Raw genomic sequence first — 19,713 nt, 5'->3', positions numbered from 1 at the left:
TCGCGAGATAAAGGTCGGGACGGGGGTGGGAGTTGCAAGGTTAAGGTCGGGAGATTAATATTGGGACTTGGGTGGCGGGTGGGGGCGGTGCTGTCAGGAGGCTGCGATTGAGATGGCTGGTTCAAAAGATTGGAAATAGGGGGGTCGGGAGATTGGGGCTCGGGGCAGGGGGAGAGAGGGAAACTGAGGGTCGTGAGGATTGGGGCTTGGATGGGGGTTGGGCGGGGGGGGGGGGGGGAGAGGGAGGGAAGGATGGGATGGGCGTGGAGCCCAGCATTTTCTGCAGAGCAGGGAGCAGCAGCAGCAACATGGTGATTGGGAGCAGTGACGAGAGAGGAGCAGCCAGTAATGGGGTGAGTGAAACCCGGGGACCTTACTGTGGGTAAATCGTGTAAGCTTGTTTCCACTGATGGGCGAATGGGGAACAAGGGGACAGAGACCGACAATTCTCCTTGCACACAGGGAGTATCACAAGCTCGAATACATGGAGGAGATGCAGGAGGGCCGAGTAGGGGCCGGTAGTGGCCCACTGTGGTGTTGTGAGGAGCGCTCCTGTCCTTCCACACTCTACGGAAGGGGAAGTAAAAAAAAACACTTTCCCAAACATTTCTTCAGCAGTCCCTTTAAGGACCGCTGTTTAGGCCACTGTAGATCTGGAAAAACTAGTCGGAGCTTGCAAGGTGCATGCTCCCTTTAGTTTTTCACACATTTTGCAGAAGAGTCCTGAAACAGGCAAAGAATCCTTCTTCGCATATTTAAATTGATCCAACACTGATTTCAGGCAGCCGCCAGATCTGGTTAAGTACACTGAGGACCAATATGGTGGGGGCCATTGCCACCGACGCAGATTAGGTGCAGCACCTTAAGCCCAGATATTGCGTCCATTTTACACCCAAAAAAAGGCAAGACGCCTACCAATTTCTACCCCCAATGTGTCCAAATAACTTTCGCTGAATTTGGCCCATGCCAAGTACCAGGATGTCAGATCAGGCCCACCATGTAAATTAAGTTTGATACCCCCGATCTAGAGAAGAGGTGATGGTTAAATTTATCGGGATGCGACCACTTAAAGTTAACTGACCTCATATGGGGATAAAAATGTTGGTATCTGCTAATATTTTTAATGTTTGTTTCCGGTTTTGCAAAAGTTCTTTGGATAACAGAAATGACTGGAAAAACCCAGTGACTAGCGCAATAAATGTGAAGGGAAGAAAATGAGTCTGTGGCCAAGTGATAAAGTGATGCAACATTCCAGCTCCCTGTTTAATGGCTGGTGAATAGAGGTGGTGCGGACTGAAGCGGCAGTGAAGAGGGTTGCCCTGCTTTCCACTCCAGGGTACCCTCTTTTTGTCCCCAAAGGACAGTGTTGCAGCATGCCTGGAAGTAGGCAGACTGTGAGGTCCTGACAGTACAGCACTATGTTGCATGTTAGTTGCAGTATCCTTGCAGCAGATGACACACCTCTGTAGTTGGCTGTCTACCGTCCCAGAACACCCTATATTAACAGTTTTGCGTGGTCGTTTTCAAGTAGGTGCACCTTGCTTGTAAATGGGGATGGAAAGGCATTGTCAGATGGGTGCAGGCTGACTTGCCTGCCATCTCTCCATGGCTCCTCCAAAAAATGCAAGTAAAAGGTGGTTTCCTCTGGGAAACCCACTGTCCCCCCAATATGGTGGACACAATAAAATAATGGACACTTGGCACAAAGCTTCCTGACCAACTAACAGAAAAGAATTGTAAACAATTTTACAACACCAAGTTATAGTCCAGCAATTTTATTTTAAATTCACAAGCTTTCGGAGGCTTCCTCCTTCGTCAGGTGAACGCTTTTTTCACATCGTTCACCTGACGAAGGAGGAAGCCTCCGAAAGCTTGTGAATTTAAAATAAAATTGCTGGACTATAACTTGGTGTTGTAAAATTGTTTACAATTGTCAACCCAAGTCCATCACCGGCATCTCCACATCATGAACAGAAAAGAAATGAGAGAAAGGATTTAAAATAGGCTCAAAATGCTGCTACAGGGCTCCTTAAATACACTTCCATATACACACCTGAGCAGCACTGGATGCCCATTTTATGTATGATAAGACCGGATAATGTGCATGGGAGAAAGTCTGGTGCAATGAATCTCTGCCCATTTTTAATTTTGGTTTTGCCGACTTCCATTAATTGGACGTAACCAATTGTAAAATATGTCTCTAATATGCGCCCCAGCAAAAGATGACTTCAGTCTCTGTTACAAGATTACCAGTCTTTAAAGAATGTTTGGTAAAAGTCCTAAGATGGCTGTTTCTAGCTGGCTATCGCTGTGCAGAAGATAGGAAATAAACTTTGCCTCTGTTCTTGCTGTATTCCAAGGAAAGGGGAGCTTGCAACACTCCCTTCAGATTGTTGCTTTCCACTGACACTGGTACAGCTGTATATACAACACCTTCTCATCCAGCATAACCTGCATTTGGCATTTTGACAAGCGAAAACAGTAACAAGTATTTTACACTTGGGTAAACTCTGGGTCAACAGCTAATCTGTCTCTTATTAAGAGTTACAAATTGTTTGCATATACTGTCTCTCACGGGTTGGAAGTGAGTATCCCTCAGCTTCGGGGAAGAATAAAGTTGTCATGTTTAATGCTGAATTTACCACACAATAAATGCAATGTATAACAGTAGAGTCCCAATACCCTGCCTCGTCAAAATCCATCTTACTTCCTCTTTTTGCAGCCCGTTTTCAAGCATTGTGACATTTTGGCGAAGGCTGCCTGTAATCAAGAGTTTGGAACCCAAACTGCTGAAGACCGCATTTACAGTGTGGTCAGGGATGTGCAGTCTGGGTTTGAAGCACCCAGCTGTTTTCCACTTCCTCGTGCGATCTAACTTTGGATTTACACTTCAAAATTAGCGAACTGGTGTGAGTGTACCCCGAGCTTACCGAGAGAACTGACTAGGTTTTTTTTTGTAAATCTTGTGCTCATCACGAAGAAGGATATTGGTCCTAATGAATGGAACACTTTCTATTTCAGGCAAAAGTGTCAACATTAAGCACTCCAAGGTCAGGTACAGAATAGGGTTAGAAACAGAGTGGAGCTCCCTCTTTGTTCCTCAGCCCCAACCTCAGAAGAAGAGCATCACAATAGCACCATTGAAACATTCTCCGAGGATCAATGTCAACCACCTGAATGAGGTTGTCAATTAATGCAAAATCAGCTGCAGTTTCATTTTTGTGCGCCCGTGCCGACGACGAACTGGATTGAGTCTGCCCAAACTCATTTTACATGGGATCCTGACAGCCACCAGCCAATGGAGAGTTCGATCCCATCATTCATGGCTGCATTTGAATTTAACCCTCAGAGGTGAAAGACCATTGTCCAATTCACTCTGCAATCCATTCCCCAAAAAATCAGCGACACGAATGGGAATGATGCTGAAACATTTTTCTTTATGCTTCGTAAATAATCACAAAACAGTGATTTTTTTTTTCAACTCTCATGACATCGTTGTTTGTGGGTTAATTTACCCTCGAGCATCATCAGCATGGGAATTGCAGTTTACACACTTCGAAAGTGGTACAAACATTACAAGTGAATGGGAGGTGGAAGTATAAATTTTAAAAATGCTGAAGTTAGCAGAGAGAGCGTATTCAGCTCAGCTGTGATGCCCTCTGTGTTTGAATAACTCCCCCCATACTCACTGTCCAGGCTCTCTCATAAAGAATAACCACTTGGATATGGTGCTGTAGAACTGTTGGCCCCCAAGGAACAGTACCCCACCAAGAGACAGGAGAGAAATTTGGAAAAAGAACAAAAGTGTGTGCGTATGTATATTTTTTTAATATATATATATATATATATATACACACACAGATAGCAGTCTTCACAATTACATAATGCTTGCCCCAGCTAATCTCCTATATTGTATACCCCATAGATTACGAACGTACGAGCATTTCCAACTGTTGCCCCAACTGAGATCAGCTAGCAAATGAGGAATTGAACCTGGGCCCTCTGGGGCTATAGTACTATATCAGCCAGTGCCTATCCCTACAAGGCCACCCATGATGGACTGTGGTCTCTTCGTTCTTGCTTCCATGTCACAGGTCTTGTATTGGGTTGTATTGCCACACTTTTGGATCATTGTGTAATGCATTGTACTCTTCCCATCGCCAGTTAAATAGCCTGGGAAAGGTTTGCACGTCTATGATCGTCCCATTATTTGATGTAATTTCTGTCTTTATCTTTTTTTGTCCACAGATCCCTCATTCTGGCACAATGGATCAATCCCACACTACTCTGCAGCAAGGAGTCCATGCACCTCACCTTGGCACCCAATCGGGGCAGTCACTGCACCACAGAAGCCCTTCCCAGCACCCACGGCAGCTCCAGCAGGCAGGCTCCAGTGCCCATTCACACAGCGAATTGACCTTCAACCCATCCTCAGTTATGGAAGGTCAGACAAGTGGCCAGGGAGCAGCTGATGTTCCAGAACCTTCTCTGGAAGTAAGTGTAGCATTTTTTCATTACCCCTTCATGTACTATCAGCAGCTTCTTTTCAGTGAATAATATGTCAGCCACAAAACTTTACCTTTGCTTCGAACTGAAAGGTCAGGAACTCTTAATACAATGAATAGTGCAACCAAGATTCCAACTCCTGTGGCATAAATGTTAGGGATTTTATCTTGGGACTTCAGTTTCGGTAAGCTGCATTGTGCATGCTCTTTCCCTATTGGACATTTCCACAGTTCTCGAAAGGAACCTGTGTTAATAAGCAGTCTGTAGCTTTGACTGTTTTTGTCCTGAAAAATCTTACACCAAAATATTTCTGTAGAAATAAATGCGAACAGAATCTTCATCCCCATCTCTCTTCACCAACCACAGCTCCACTTGGTGTGGTGCCAGATTTCATTCCAGGTCTGTGCTTACGTGGTTGATCTGGACCGAATTTATACTGGTGTCAGTGTCCATGGACTAGGCAAGAGAAAAATCGGGCAGGGTTCTTATTCCTTATTGCTATTCATTCACTCCCCCTGAGAAGTGTGTGTGTGCTTGGATATTGGGTGAGGACAAGACAGGCTGTCCATCACAGTTGAATAGCCTGTCAACCTTGTCTAGGTTCACACAAAAAGAATGACCACTTGGGCAAGGTACAAAAGGAGTGCTGGCATCCATGGACCATACTGCAGCAAAATATGGCCATTTTCAAGAGAAAGCTTATTGCAAATACAGAGTGGTTATAATGACAGACGTTAATTTTCACATAGAGGGGAGAAGCAGGACAACATGAGTCCCAAAGGCAACAAATTTCTTGAGATTGTTTGAGACAGATTTCGGAAACAATGGGGGAAAAATTCGATAGGGGCCGTTTTTGGATGCGCATAGCGCAATGCGCTAGTAGTGCCCCGCGCCCAATGGCCCCAGCGCAGGCAGGACGCAAGTTTGGACCCACCAGAGAACTTACCCGCAATCGGCAGCGTTCCTTTCCAGGCCTTGCATTGGAATCAATGCAGTTCACCCTTTCCACCACCAGAGGGAGCTCAATCTCTTAAAGGGAGGATGTTTCTTAGAAATCTCTTAAAGGTAGCGGGTACCTGTTATTTGCTGGAAATAACAGTCTATTGTCTGAACGGAGATCAGACATCGCACACGTAAAACACAGATGCAGGTCCCATCCCTATGTTTACACACTGATGAGTTATGTTAAAACATTGACTAATGGTTGCGCACTACTAAATCCCACATCCTGCAATCTGCACGCCAGGCCTCACCAATCTGCCGATCTGAGTTGGTACCAGGCCTGCGAGAGTGCATGCACCAAGGTTCTCTGCTGATGCAGTAAAGACTTTGGGTGCAAGAGGTGGACAGAAGGAGGGACATCGTATATCCGCAGGGAGGGGGGAACAAGAGGCCCTCCAGACAAACTCAAAAGGCAGTGGGAGGCAGCGGGGGACGAAGTCAATGCCAGGCACACAGCATCATGAACATGGATGCAGTGCAGGAAGAAGTTCATTGCTTTGACATGAGTGGTCAGGGTGAGTGAGGTCACCTGTCAAGTGGCGTCTCCTACCAACTGCACCATGCACTACACCCCCCATCACCCACATACCAACAAACTCTTTCCATCAGTACTCATCTCTTCCAATCAGATGCTTCCTCTCACCCTTAAACATTACCACTACTTCAAGCCACTCACCCACAACTCACAGGCCACACACACTGGCAACTATTCAACCATAACATGCACATCACCCAGACACACGTCCTGCTTTCTTGCAGGAGAAGGTGGCGCATATCAAGAGGCAGCAAGTGGCCGTGGCATTTAGCCCCTCGAGCCTGTTCCACCATTCAATGAGATCATGGTGGACCTGTGACCTAACTCCATATACCCGCCTTAGCCCGACATCCCTTAATACCCTTGGTTCACAGAAATCTATCAATCTCAGATTTAACTTTCACAAGTGAGCTAGCATCAACTGCCGTCTGCAGTTTTTTGCCTGTCGAACCATTTTCTAACTTCACTTCTGCACATCCTGGTTCTAAATGTTAGGCTATGTCCCCACGTCCTAGTGTTGAAGTGTAGGAGACCTCCAAAAAGAGTTACAAATGTCTCGGCAGCCAGAAGCAATAATCCAGCCACTAACCTGTAAATCTTGCATGGTCCCATTAAATAGCGCCAGTGCGGGGTCTTCCAGGCACTCTAAGACACGTTCAGATGGTCGGAGTTAAGACTGTCCGTTGAGTTGAGCGTTAAGTCCCAAAATGGAGTCTATCACCTTAAATCAGTGTTGCACACTGATTGAAGCCATTTTCTTCCTACTTTACATGATTTCAGCGTGCATTATCTGCGCCTGCACAAACTCCTATCCCAAGGTGGCATCTGGCGCACGTCACACTGGAAACATGCGTGCGCATCCAAGACGCCATCTTGGATGTCGGAGAGGCCGTGTAGCGCCTGTTGTTTCGGCGCTACACGGCCCAATTTGGCGCCCAATATGTTCTTGAACAAAAATGAGAATACATGGACCTATTTGAACAAAAATGAGAATACATGGACCTATTTGACGTGAATAAGGAATTGATTAGGAGGTAGGAGATGGGGAGTAGGGATAATGGGTATGTATTCCGATGTATGTATTGGCAGGATGTGACTAGCAGTGTCCCCCAGGGATCTGAACTGGAGCCTCAGCTCTTCACTATATTTATAAATGACGTAGAGAAAGGAATAGAGAGCAGGATATCCAAGTTTGCTGACGACACTAAGTTAGGTGCCACAGAGAATAGTGTAGATGGGAGCAGAAAGATGCAATGTGACATTGATAGATGAAGTGAGTGGGCAAAACTGTGGCAAATGGAGTTCAGTGTGGGGAAGTGTGAGGTCATCCACTTTGGACCTAAGAAAGACAGATCAAGGTATTTTCTAAATGGTAAGAAGCTAGGAACTGTGGAGGAGCAGAGATTTGGGGGTCCAAGTACAGAAATCATTAAAAGCTAATGGATAGGTTCAAAAAATAATTAAGAAGTCGAATGGAATGTTGGCCTTTATCTCAAGGGGGCTGGAATACAAAGGGGTAGAAGTTATATTACAGTTATATAAAGCTTTGGTTAGACCCCATCTGGAGTACTGCGTTCAGTACAGAGCGCCGCACCTCGGGAAGAATATTTTGGCCTTGGAGGGAGTGCAGCGCAGGTTCACCAGGATGATACCAGGACCAAAAGGATTAAATTATGAGGACAAGTTGCACTGAGGTGAGGTGAGGTGAAGAGTGACTGCCCTAGTAAAATTGAAGTCGATGGGAATCGGGGAAAACTCTCCATTGGCTGGAATCATACCTAGCTCAAAGGTAGATGGTAGTGGTTGTTGGAGGCCAATCATCTCAGCCCCAGAACATTGCTGCAGGGGTTCCTCAGGGCCGTGTCCTAGGCCCAACCATCTTCAGCTGCTTCATCAATGACCTTCCCTCCATCATAAGGTCAGAAATGGGGATGTTCACTGATGATTGCACAGTGTTCAGTTCCATTCGCAACCCCTTAGATAATGAAGCAGTTCATGCACGCATGCAACAAGACCTGGACAACATCCAGGCTTGGGCTGACAAGTGGCAAGTAACATTCGTGCCAGACAAGTGCCAGGCAATGACCATCTCCAACAAGAGAGTGTCGAACCACCTCCCCTTGACATTCAATGGCATTACCATCGCCGAATCCCCCACCATCATAGAATCAGAGAAAGTTACAGCTCAGAAGAAGGCCATTCGGTCCATAGTGTCTGTGTCAGTGGAAAAAGAGCTATCCAGCCTAATCCCACTTTCCAGCTCTTGGTCCGTAGCCTTGTAGGTTACAGCACTTCAAGTGCACATCCAAGTACCTTTTTAAATGCGTTGAGGGTTTCTGCCGCTCTCACCCTTTCAGGCAGTGAGTTCCAGACCCCCGCCACCTCTGGGTAAAAAACTTTCTCCTCCGCTTCCCTCTAATCCTTCTACCAGTTACTTCAAACCAATACCCTCTGGTTATTGACCTCTCTGCTAAGCGAAATAGGTCCTTCCTATCCGCTCTATCTAGGCTCCTTGTAATTTTATACACCTCAATTAAATCACCCCGCAGCCTCCTCTGTTCCAATGGAAACATACAATGTAATTGCACCAGAGAGGGTACAGAAGAGATTTACGAGGATGTTGCCAGGACTGGAGAATTTTAGCTTTGAGGAAAAATTGGATACGCTGGGGTTGTTCTCTTTAGAACAGAGGAGGCTGAGGGGAGATTTAATTGAGGTGAACAAAATTATGAGGGGCCTGGATAGAGTGGATAGGAAGGACCTATTTCCCTTAGCAGAGAGGTTAATAACCTCGGGGCATAGATTTAAAGTGATTGGTAGAAGGATTAGAGGGGAGCTGAGGAAAAACTTTTTCACCCAGAGGTTGGTGGCGGTCTGGAGCTCACTGCCTGAAAGGGTGGAAGAGACAGAAACCCTCAACTCACTTAAAAAAGTACCTGGATGTGCACCTGAAGTGCCGTGACCTACAAGGCTATGGACCAAGTGCTGGAAAGTGGGATTAGGCTGGATGGTTCATTTTCGGCCGGCGTGGACACGATGGGCCGAATGGTCTCCTCCTGTGCCATAAATTTTCTATGATTCTGTGAAACAACCCTAGCCTATCCCATCTTTACTCATGGCTAAAATTCACCAGTCCTGGCAACATCCTTGTAAATCTCCTCTGTACCCCATCTCGTGCAATCACATCTTTCCTGTAATGTGGTGACCAGAACTGTACGCAGTATTCAAGCTGTGGCCTAACTAGTGTTTTATACAGTTTCAGGCTAACCTCTTTGCTCTTATATTCTGTGATGTGGAGATGCCGGTGATGGACTGTGGTGGACAAATGGAAGGAGTCTTACAACACCAGGTTATAGTCCAACAGCTTTATTTAAAATCACAAGCTTTCGGAGGCTTCCTCCTTCGTCACCTGACGAAGGAGGAAGCCTCCAAAAGCTTGTGATTTTAAATAAAGCTGTTGGACTATAACCTGGTGTTGTAAGACTCCTTACACTTATATTCTGTGCCTCAGCTAATAAAGGAAAGTATCCTGTATGCCTTCTTAACCACCATATCTACCTGCCCTGCTACCTTGAGGGATCTGTGGACATGCACTCCAAGGTCCCTCTGTTCCTCTACACCTCTCAGTATCCTCTCATTTATTGTGTATTCCCTTGCCTTGTAATGCATTTGGGGAGGGCAAACCTCACACTTCTCCAGATTGAATTCCATTTGCCACTTTTCTGCCCACCTGACCAGTCCATTGACATCTTCTTGCAGTGTACGGCTTTCTTCCTCACTATCAACCACACGGCCAATTTTTATATCATCTACAAGCTTCTTAATCATGCCCCCTACATTTAGATCCAAATCATTAATATATACCACAAAACACAAGGGACCTAATGCTAAGCTCTGCGGAACCCCACTGGAAACAGTCTTCCAGTTACAAAAACACCCATCAACATCCTGGGGGTCACCACTGACCAGAAACTTAACTGGATCAGTCACATAAATACTGTGGCTATAAGAGCAGGTCAGAGGCTGGGTATTCTGCAGCGAGTGACTCCCCAAAGCCTTTCCACCATCTACAAAGCACAAGTCAGGAGTGTGATGAAATACTCTCCACTTGCCTGGATGAGTGCAGCTCCAACAATGCTCAAGAAGCTCGACACCATCCAGGACAAAGCAGCCCGCTTGATTGGCACCCCATCCACCACCCTAAACATTCACTCCCTCCACCACCAGCACACCATGGCTGCAGTGTGTACCATCTACAAGATGCACTGCAGCAACTCGCCAAGGCTTCTTTGATAGCACCTCCCAAACCAGCGACCTCCACCACCTAGAAGGACAAGGGCAGCAGGCACATGGGAACACCACCTGCACGTTCCCCTCCAAGTCTCACACCGTCCTGACTTGGAAATATATCACCATTCCTTCATTGTCACTGGGTCAAAATCCTGGAACTCCCTCCCTAACAGCACTGTGGGAGAACCTTCACCACACGGACTGCAGTGGTTCAAGAAGGGGGCTCACCACCACCTTCTCAAGGGCAATTAGGGCTGGTCTTGCCATTGATGCCTACATCCCATGAATGCATAAAAAATCGTCTAGGCTTGTATTCCCTTGAGTTTAGCAGATTAAGGGGTGATCTAATTGAGATGTTTAAGATGATTAAAGGATTTGATAGGGTAGAAAGAGAGAAACTATTTCCTCTGGGGGAATCCAGAAGGAGGCATAACCTTAAACCTAGTGTTAGGCCATTCAGGAGTGATGTCAGGAAATAGTTCTTCACACAAAGGATAGTGGAAATCGGGAACTCTCTCAAAAAGCTGTTGAGGCTGAGGGTCAATTGAAAAATTCAGAACTGAGATAGATTTTTGATAGCAAGTGTATTCAGGGATATGGAGTTGAGGTACAGCTCAGCCATGATCTAATTGAGTAGCGGAACAGACTCGAGGGGCTGAATGGCCGACTCCTGCTCCTCGGTTCCTAAAATAGGAGAGGGGGAAAGAGGGGCAAGTGCTGAGTGTAATTTTATAGGAGAGAAGTATATCGCTGATGGGTAATTTTCAGATAGGTTGGGAGCATGTAAACATTTCCTGGATAGTTCACAGTGCTTGTGCAATAAATTATAGTGTCACAGGAATTATTTGTTATCAATCACAAGGAATGTTCTGTGGTATGGTTGCAGTAAGAAAGAAAAGGTACCTATCCCTTAGCTCAGGAGTTTAAGCCAAATTCTTTGCTTGTTTTCTTGAAGAAGCTCTGTTGCCAAGAAAATCATCAACATTACCATTCTGCTGACAAAAACAGAAAACCTAATGTATATGTGTACATTTTGTAATTACTGGGGCTGCTCCTGAATCTCTGTTAAGCCTTCCACCTTGAAATGAAGAAGATAGAGAGGATGGCAGCTGAGGACTATAGGGGCAATGTTAACCCTGCATTCCCAGTGGAAACTGGGCAAGCAGTGAGTTAAAATCACTCGGGAGACTTAGTTGCTGACGTCCCTCTCTTTTTTTCCATTTTAACCTGCTCTTCTGAGCGTGCGAGAAAGACACCTGCCAGAAGGTGGTGGGATCCTGCTTTCAATATGCAGATCAGGCTCTGAAGACGTAATCAGAGCCAAACTGGTATTTTAACCAGTGGTCTGAGCGGGGAAGCCCAACAGGTCAACCTAGTGGGAAGAACAGTCTAGGCCAGACAGGCCCAAATGGTTAAGTTTGTAAACTTTTACTTTCCTTGTGGGGTCAGGAGTGCTCCTCTGGGCTGCACAAGAAAAGTTTAGGACCCCTTACCTCACCTGATCGATCACAAGACCCTCTTGAAAGCCCCTCTCTGTGACTTACCTAAGTGTCGGGGACTGGCCTCCTGCCATCCGACATGACGTTTCTGCCCACCGGTTTCAGGCAGACAACTGATGGGGAGCATGCAGATGAGGTCCGGGAGATGAAATCACCCGAACCTCACGCTACCAGGGTCAGGACAGTTTGCCGGCAACCTCAGCCCCCACCCTGGGCTTACGTGTCTGCATTTTGCCACCCATGCATAGTCTAACTCCCTATCCCAAGCAGTTCTTCCATCAATAAGTGTGTGTCCACTTTTTGCCCTTCTCCTTTTGTCCTGAAGGTGACGGCACCTTGATGTAATAATCACTTTCGTTAGATTGTATTTGTTTTGGCTAGATTTGAGCACAAGGAATTACTTAACCTATTCCTGGCAATGATAATACACAGCAATTGGTGTTTTCAAACACTGAAAAATCCACTACTGATCATTCTGGTAGAAACCGCGGATGTGAAATGAATTCCAAACTCCTTCAATAACCAAACTCCATCAACTGTGTATTTGTTCCAAAAAGGTTGTTCATTTTGTTTCCTTCTGCCAATTTCCTCCCTTCCTTCACATCCCCTGGAATTGACTCCTTTCTGGGAATAGTTCCATGGGTGCTAAGTCTCTGGTACCTTGTCTAAGTGACCGGTAACCATGGAGCCTTGATAATGAGTATCAACAGGTTGTTTGACCAGTGGGCAGCGTCATCAGTGAAGGTAATTTGCCTGCCCTTTTGGTTAGAGAATAGTACGTCATGAAGGTCCCTAAAGGAAAGTAAACAAAATGTGTTTTGGAGAATATAAAGGAAAAGGACCAAGATCGCCACCTTTAGTCTTGTGGAATGACTTGAGCAGTCTTATTATTCTTAATTAGGTGCCTGTGAGCTGTGTTCTTGCAAAGCTGACAACCCCATGGATTTCAAGGCTAAAATCTGTGGGAATTTGTTTAGTATTTTTTCAGCTGAGGAATTTTAAACTGTTTTAGCTCCAACATCAACACAAAGTTCAATTAATTTGTCAGAAAAGAGTAAAAACAGAATTGATCTTAATTTTCCCTTTGTTTCCTTCTATCTATTTCCTAGCTTCTTCCGGAGATCACAAACCCAGATGAGCTACTGTCCTACCTAGGACCTCCAGACATGCCAAACAACAGCAATGAAGACCTTCTCTCCTTGTTTGAGAACAACTGAAATTCTTCCCTTTTACACAGCGGGTGAAACCACCATAATATCCCTAGCTCCATCTCCACTGAAGCTCAGCCGAGACTGCGCACTGCTTTGCACTGTTAGCAGTGAAAACCTATTGACAGATGTCTGTGTGGACAGTACTGGTAGGAGATCCTCCCAGACCCATTGTAAAATGTCATCTAGCACCTTTAGAGTTCTAAATATCTTTAGAACACTAGGATACGGACCAGGTTTGAAAGTTTGACAAGCTAGAAGAAAGCAGATATTAGGGATTCTCTAACTACTACCAATGGTTGTCAAAGAATCATCAGAGTAATCTTTTGCTACTAATGCCACAAATCTTGTCTGGATTTCAAGGCATTAGAAGGCAAAAGATGGGAAAGACTTCAATGCAACAATTAGCCCTGGGCCACTAATTGCAGAAGTTGTTTCTTCAGCTCAGTAATATTGTGGATTATTCTCCACATTCACTGATGAAGTGAGGACTGTGATATCCTAGGAATCAAATGCCTTGTACAGGGAGGAAGCTGAAAAACAAAAATAAAAGGGAACTTGCAAACCTCCTTATCAAGTATAGTGGCTTTCCTGGATCCCTACAGTTCCATCTGTATAGAAGAGATGGATGGACTCACCAACACTAACTTCAGAATTACTGAAGAGAACGCAAAAAAAAAGAATTATGATCAGATACAAAAAAAAAGCACAAGAGGTTCTAAGTGTACAATGTAGGGACACTACAGCACCATGAGGGGAAAGATGATGTCTTCTCTTACGCTGTAATGAAACAGTATCACTGCCTACATTTCACAACCTGTGAGTAAAAATGTTGGACGTCGTGTCATTGTAATATAAAAGGAGTACGCAGAGGTGATTAAATGACAGAGTACTGTGTTATTATTCCATTTTGATGTCCTACCCTTTTCACCTTTTTTGTTCTTTTGTATATTTGAAAAAGAGCATTCCCTAATCTTAATGTAGACTTATCTGAACACACCAATACTGTTCTACATGCTGTGGTTTTTGTACCAAGTCCATGTGGCACCAAAAAAACATAGCTTTCTTCCTTTATACCTAAAGTACTGTGGAATAGGGGTGGCAATGGCTTTTGGCAAAATAATTGACAACAGCACACAACAATTGTCATTCATTTTAATACTGCCATCGATTGCAAGTGAAATGCAACATTTTTATACACCTTGTGGTGAGAGAGATGGATTAAAACAATACAATCATTGCGTAAAATAATCTTTGTCCTGACATTCTGTATGTGCAGATTACTTCCATAACTTTGGAGGGGTGGGGGGGTATGTATATTCCATCAGTTCTGTTGAGCTAAAGCAGTTCAAGATGTCCGTGAACTATTTAAGATGGCTAGGATATGTAAATCAATGTTGTGTAGGTTTGGGTTTTAAGTTTATTGAATCCATCTCCTTTGTTAGGATTTTCTAGGGTTGTATTGAAATCTGTAAGACAATAAAAGCTTTGTTCAATTTCTATAACTTTTTATTTTTAAACTATTGTTTTCTATTAGAAAGAATTTAAATTTTAATACAGTAATCTATACTAGTCATTGAAAGTCTTGATTCTACAGCAACCCCAGGACATGAAGAGCCGGGCTGCTGCTTTTAAATTGGATCAAAAACAAATAAATGAGATACAAAGTCATGAATGCTGAAAATACACAGAGGGTGATTCAGTGTCTGAAAGACAGATTGACTTTTGGGTGGAACTGTCCATCAAAACTGATGCAGGCAGGCAGGAGAAGCTTTTTTACAGGCCTGAGCAAAACAAAGAGGGGTGAAGAATTGGTACGAATATGCAATTTTCACAATGATGCAGCAAATAGTTCAATAGCCAGAAAAGAGATGCAGGGCGCAGTATGCTGTATAAAGGTCAGACAAGTGAAAGGTATTAGAAAGACAAAAGGGGAATTAAATATCTCCAAATAGAAGAGAAAGCAGTGGAATGTGGATAAGAGAAAAATTGGGGGGGGGTGGGGAGTGCGGCGGCTAAGATCTGAAATTGCCGAGTCATCGTTCACACTTAAGGGATCAACAGTGCCCAGGTGAAAGATGAGTCAATATTCAAAGGGATAGTGTGAATTTTAAAACAGAAAAGAGATTGCATCTGTCCAATTCTCTCAGGTTTTGATTTTCTTAAATATCCCATTTTTCCTTTTAATTAACCATGCAACATTTCCTGAGCAAAAGTTCAAGCAGGCAACCAACTCTCGAGCCCATCAATGCTGTGTGGTTGCCAGGAACTACTGAGGGTAGCGTGGAATAACATGGTCTCTAACTTTCCCTCCCTCTCAACTTGTTTCCGCCTTTTGATTTCCCTGCATTGCCCAGCTGAGATTATTAATGAGTGTGTGGAAATCATGCAGCAAACTGGGATCCGACCAGCTGGTTACCCAGTATGTTTGTACATTAGGGCACTGTGGCACCTGTTAGCCCATGATTTTTAATTATTAAATGAAAAAAAAAATCTGATTTACACTGAGACTGACAAAATGCTAATACATTGCACAGATCTTACATTGGAGAATGCAAATCCAAACTTCTGATCTGGATCAGCATTCCCAGGTTTTGTCATCTCTAGAAGTGATGTTTGGATTCCTCCTCTAAATTTCTGTCTCACAACTCTGGGTTTTGTGCTCAAAGTACCTGAAACTGCCTTTAACCGAAACAATCCAGGGCACGTCACCCTGAAAGTGTATCATGCTGATAAGGCAGCTGTGGCAATAGATGCTGCATCAGCTAGAGTAGCCTGAGCTGGAAAGCATATGTCATCCTGAAGCTGGATTATGACCATACTAGCAAGTACGTGTTAGCTCAATCCTCCTACCCCGTTCGACTGAGTCCATTCAAATAAATTTTCAGTTATCAATCAATTCTGCTCCATACAAACCTAACAAGAGTTAAAAATTCCTCTGGCTTCTGGGATTTCAGCGTCACTGTTTATTGCCTGTGTGTGCATGTATGTGCTTGTGTTTGTATGCCTGTTTCTGTAGGCATGTTTGTTTCTCTGTTGGGCCTGTCCCTGCTGTTGTATGTTACCAAATAGTGTGCACTTGGGAAATGTAACACTGGTCAATCATGACATGGCTCACGGAAGGAAGCTTTCGTGTAAGTTACCAACTGGTGTATGCACGCATGCAGGTTTGTCTTTTACACAAAGACAGGCGCAGAAGCACATGTACGCCGCACACACATACCCAGGGAAGTCCTTTAACTTCTGTTTAGTTTGAATGGAACAGGTTTGATTGACAACTAAATATTAATAAACACAGCATATAGCAATGTTTGGGGCAGCAGAATTGGTGCATCCCGCCTAATCATCCACACTACCGATCAGTTTACTTACCATGATTCTGTGATTTATAAGTCGTACCCTTAGCTATATATCCCAAAATTTTATTTGATTTCTTCACTGCCTGTAAACACTGAACCGATCCATCAACATCTGTTTCCTGTTCTGTTACTTCATCCATTTAACCATTTAACATGTACTCCACTTAACACTTATCCATATTTGGATTATTGCACATTGTTTGGCGTCATTGGCCACTGTGCTCCATTTGGTGTCATCCACAAACTTAGACACCTTGGACAAGAGTCCATCTTCCAAGTCATTTATAAAAATTATGAACAGTACCAACCCCTGGGATTCCACTGGCAACTGGTCTCCACCTACCAACACACACACCACCCTTTACTGTCTACCTTTCAGTCATGAATCAATCCAGCCTCATGCTTTGCCACCTATCCTATGGTCACACACCTTGTGAGTCAGTCTGCTATGTGGGATATTGTCAAATGCCTTCGTGGAATCCAGGCAGATAGCATCCACTGCCTCACCCTTATCCACTAGATCTCTAACTTCCTCAAACAAAATCAGTAAATTGGCCATACAATTAGTTTGCCAAATATGTAACATCAGGATTCTTAGATGAAGGTTGTACTTGGAAATGGCCATCATTGATTCTACCATTAAGCATTTTAATGGACTTAAACTGCAAATCCAGTGCAGAGACCAATAGCTTCAAGCCACAGCAGTAACACATGCTAAGAAAATAAGTACTGGTTTCATACTTTTTCCTTTCCTTTCCTGTAGCTGATTCTTGGCAAGGCTATTTTAGATTTGAGTTTAATTACAGGCTCACATTCCAACCTGCTGCTTGGCTGTGGGACTAACCATGAAGAATGACTAACAGCTCTACTCATCCCACTCCAGTCTGTTGCAAACGCTGATCAGCCAATATGTAGAGCAAGGCAGATACAAACTGTGGAAGTCTGGCAGCCTGCTCTCCCACTGTGTGCTCAGAGAGAGCTAAAACAACTGACAAGAATGGCCAGGTCCAGCACTGTTCAGTAAAGGGTTTTAATTCATCTCATTCAACCAGATGTGAGTAGAATAATAGAATGGTCTAGGGAGAGAGTGGAACTTGATCAATGCATTCAAGACATTCATAAAGCTGGTCTGGAGAGCAGCCTGGTAGCAATTGCCCTGGTGCACTACGGAGCCACCAGATTCTTATCTGAAATTTCCTGAAATCACTGTAAGTTCCAGAGGCCAAGGCAGGATGCATCCTTGGAGGGTGAAAGGACAGGTTGGAAGGCTTGTCAACCAATTTCATGCATCCACCAGTACTGGTTCTAAGTAATGTGACAAAAAGTTTGGGAACAGTTTGTCTGCTCACCTCTTGCTCAGGAAATGATGTGTGGTGTTATAGAAAATATCTCCTCTGGAATAGGCCAACATATAAATTAACAAAACAGAAGTTATAATGTATCTCTGCATCCTGACTCTCCCAGTCGCACCAGATGCACAATAACTATAAAGGGAAAGCATTGCTTAGACCAAGACAGCAAGAAAGAGGAAAATACTTTTCCTTCTCTACATCATCATTGAAATCAACGAATTATGCTGTCTCCTCCAATTCATTCTTTCCTAGAACCTCAAAACTGGAATTTCCTTACCTCCCTCAGTCTTTCCTTCCTCCTAAAACCTACAAGCTTTCCATTTTCTTTCTTACTCTTTCCTCCCTTTGCTGTACTGTGGCCCTTGGCGCTTCACCTGAGTTTCTCAATTTTTAAAAAGACAGACTGACTCTTGAACCCATCAACAAAAGTAACAAAAATCAAAGCTACATAGCATTGCTTTTTTCATATATCCTGGTCTTTGGATATTGTTAAAGGTACTTTCAGTTAACTTAATTGAAGATAAAGGTTGTATCTTGATCTTGGTTAGTTATCAAACACACACTTTGCAAAAATATAGTACAGGTCACTTCTTGCATATTTCTTCCATTTAGCTTTGACACAACAGGGAAGAATGGGTGATGGGCCAAAATGAGCTCTCGCCTCTCCAAGTTGGCTTCCAACTTCCCACTGACATCTTAGGAGACTTTTTCAAACACAAAAAAGAAATATTACCTCCTAATAAATATCCTCCCATGTGTCTCTTTTGACTTATGCTGGGGTCAGTACTGGCCTGTAATTACTGTCCCCTCATAGTGAAGAATATGATGAGAGGGTTGTCCTATGAGGAGAGATTGATTAGAATGGGCCTATACTCTCTGGAGTTTGGAAGATTGAGAGGTGATCTCATTGGAACATATAAGACTCTAAAAGGGTTTGCCAGGGTAGATGCTGAGAGGATATTTCCACTGACTGCAGAGTCTAGAAATAGGGGACATAGTCTCAGGATAAAGAGTCGTACATTAAGGACGGATGAGGAGAAATTTCTTCACTCAGAGGGTTGTGAATATTTGGAATTCTCTACTCCAGTGGATGCTCAGTCATTGAGTATATTCAAGGCTGAGATCGATAGATTTTTGGACTTTAAGGGAATCAAGGGATATGGGGATCGAGCGGGAAAGTGGAGTTGAGGTCGAAGATCAGCCATGATCTTATTGAATGGCAGAGCAGGCTCGAGGGGCTGTATGGCCTACTCCTTCTCCTATTTCTAATGTTATTAATATTAGGCTTTACATTGGCAATGTGAAGTTAGTCCATGAAAATTTAGTACAGCAGCATTTTAATCTAACCAAGTACTGACACCTTTCCAGGTATAGAATATTGCACTGACACAGCTACACTGAATTGTAGTGCTGTAATGACACTGTACAAGTTGCACTGAAACATACTGTACCAATTGCTGCACTGAATTGTTGTGCTATATTGACAAGTTTTCACTTTTTTTGTGAAACATTATTAATATAACTGGATATGTTGACTAAATTTCAGCCACCATTTTATCAGGGTGATTCCATACAACCTGTTCTTGCAGACACCAATGACAGAGACCCATCTGTCTCATTTAGGAATTTTCCCATTTGCTGAGAAGTGAGCCAGGCTGTACCTGAATGGTTGCATTTCCATGTACGTAGAATTACATAGAAATTGCAACACTGAAATAGACCATTCAGCCCTACCCGTCCATGTTGGTGTTTATCCTCCACACAAGAGGTAGTCCTTATTCCAATGTGCCTGCCCTGTTTCCATATCCCTTTATTCCTCTTTCCTTCAACCACCTATCTAATCTAATCTTAAATATTGATATGGTCTCTGCTTCAATCACTAATTCCGATAGTGCATTCCACAGCCTCACAATCTTCTGTGTAATAAAGTTTCTCGTGCTCTCCTTTTTTAAATCTCTTACC

At 43.9% G+C, this 19,713-nt stretch overlaps 1 protein-coding gene across 8 annotated transcripts in view; it reads left to right on the top strand.

The window, feature by feature from the left end:
- LOC137335843 (zinc finger MIZ domain-containing protein 1-like) overlaps positions 1 to 14,545 on the top strand; it is a 212,301-nt gene extending 197,756 nt beyond the window's left edge. For all 8 annotated transcript variants that reach the window (XM_068001309.1, XM_068001307.1, XM_068001311.1 and 5 more), the window contains 2 exons: positions 4,249 to 4,494; positions 12,942 to 14,545. In XM_068001309.1, the coding sequence (XP_067857410.1) occupies positions 4,249 to 4,494; positions 12,942 to 13,049 (354 nt within the window). In that variant the 3' untranslated portion in view covers positions 13,050 to 14,545. The remainder of the gene's footprint in view (positions 1 to 4,248; positions 4,495 to 12,941) is intronic.
- Positions 14,546 to 19,713: the final 5,168 nt, after the last annotated feature.

The sequence above is a fragment of the Heptranchias perlo genome, chromosome 20, assembly GCF_035084215.1.
Source record: "Heptranchias perlo isolate sHepPer1 chromosome 20, sHepPer1.hap1, whole genome shotgun sequence".
In the NCBI taxonomy this organism is placed as follows: domain Eukaryota; kingdom Metazoa; phylum Chordata; class Chondrichthyes; order Hexanchiformes; family Hexanchidae; genus Heptranchias; species Heptranchias perlo.
The sequence above is the reverse complement of the archived record's forward strand: the minus strand, read 5'-3'. Positions and strand labels throughout refer to the sequence as shown.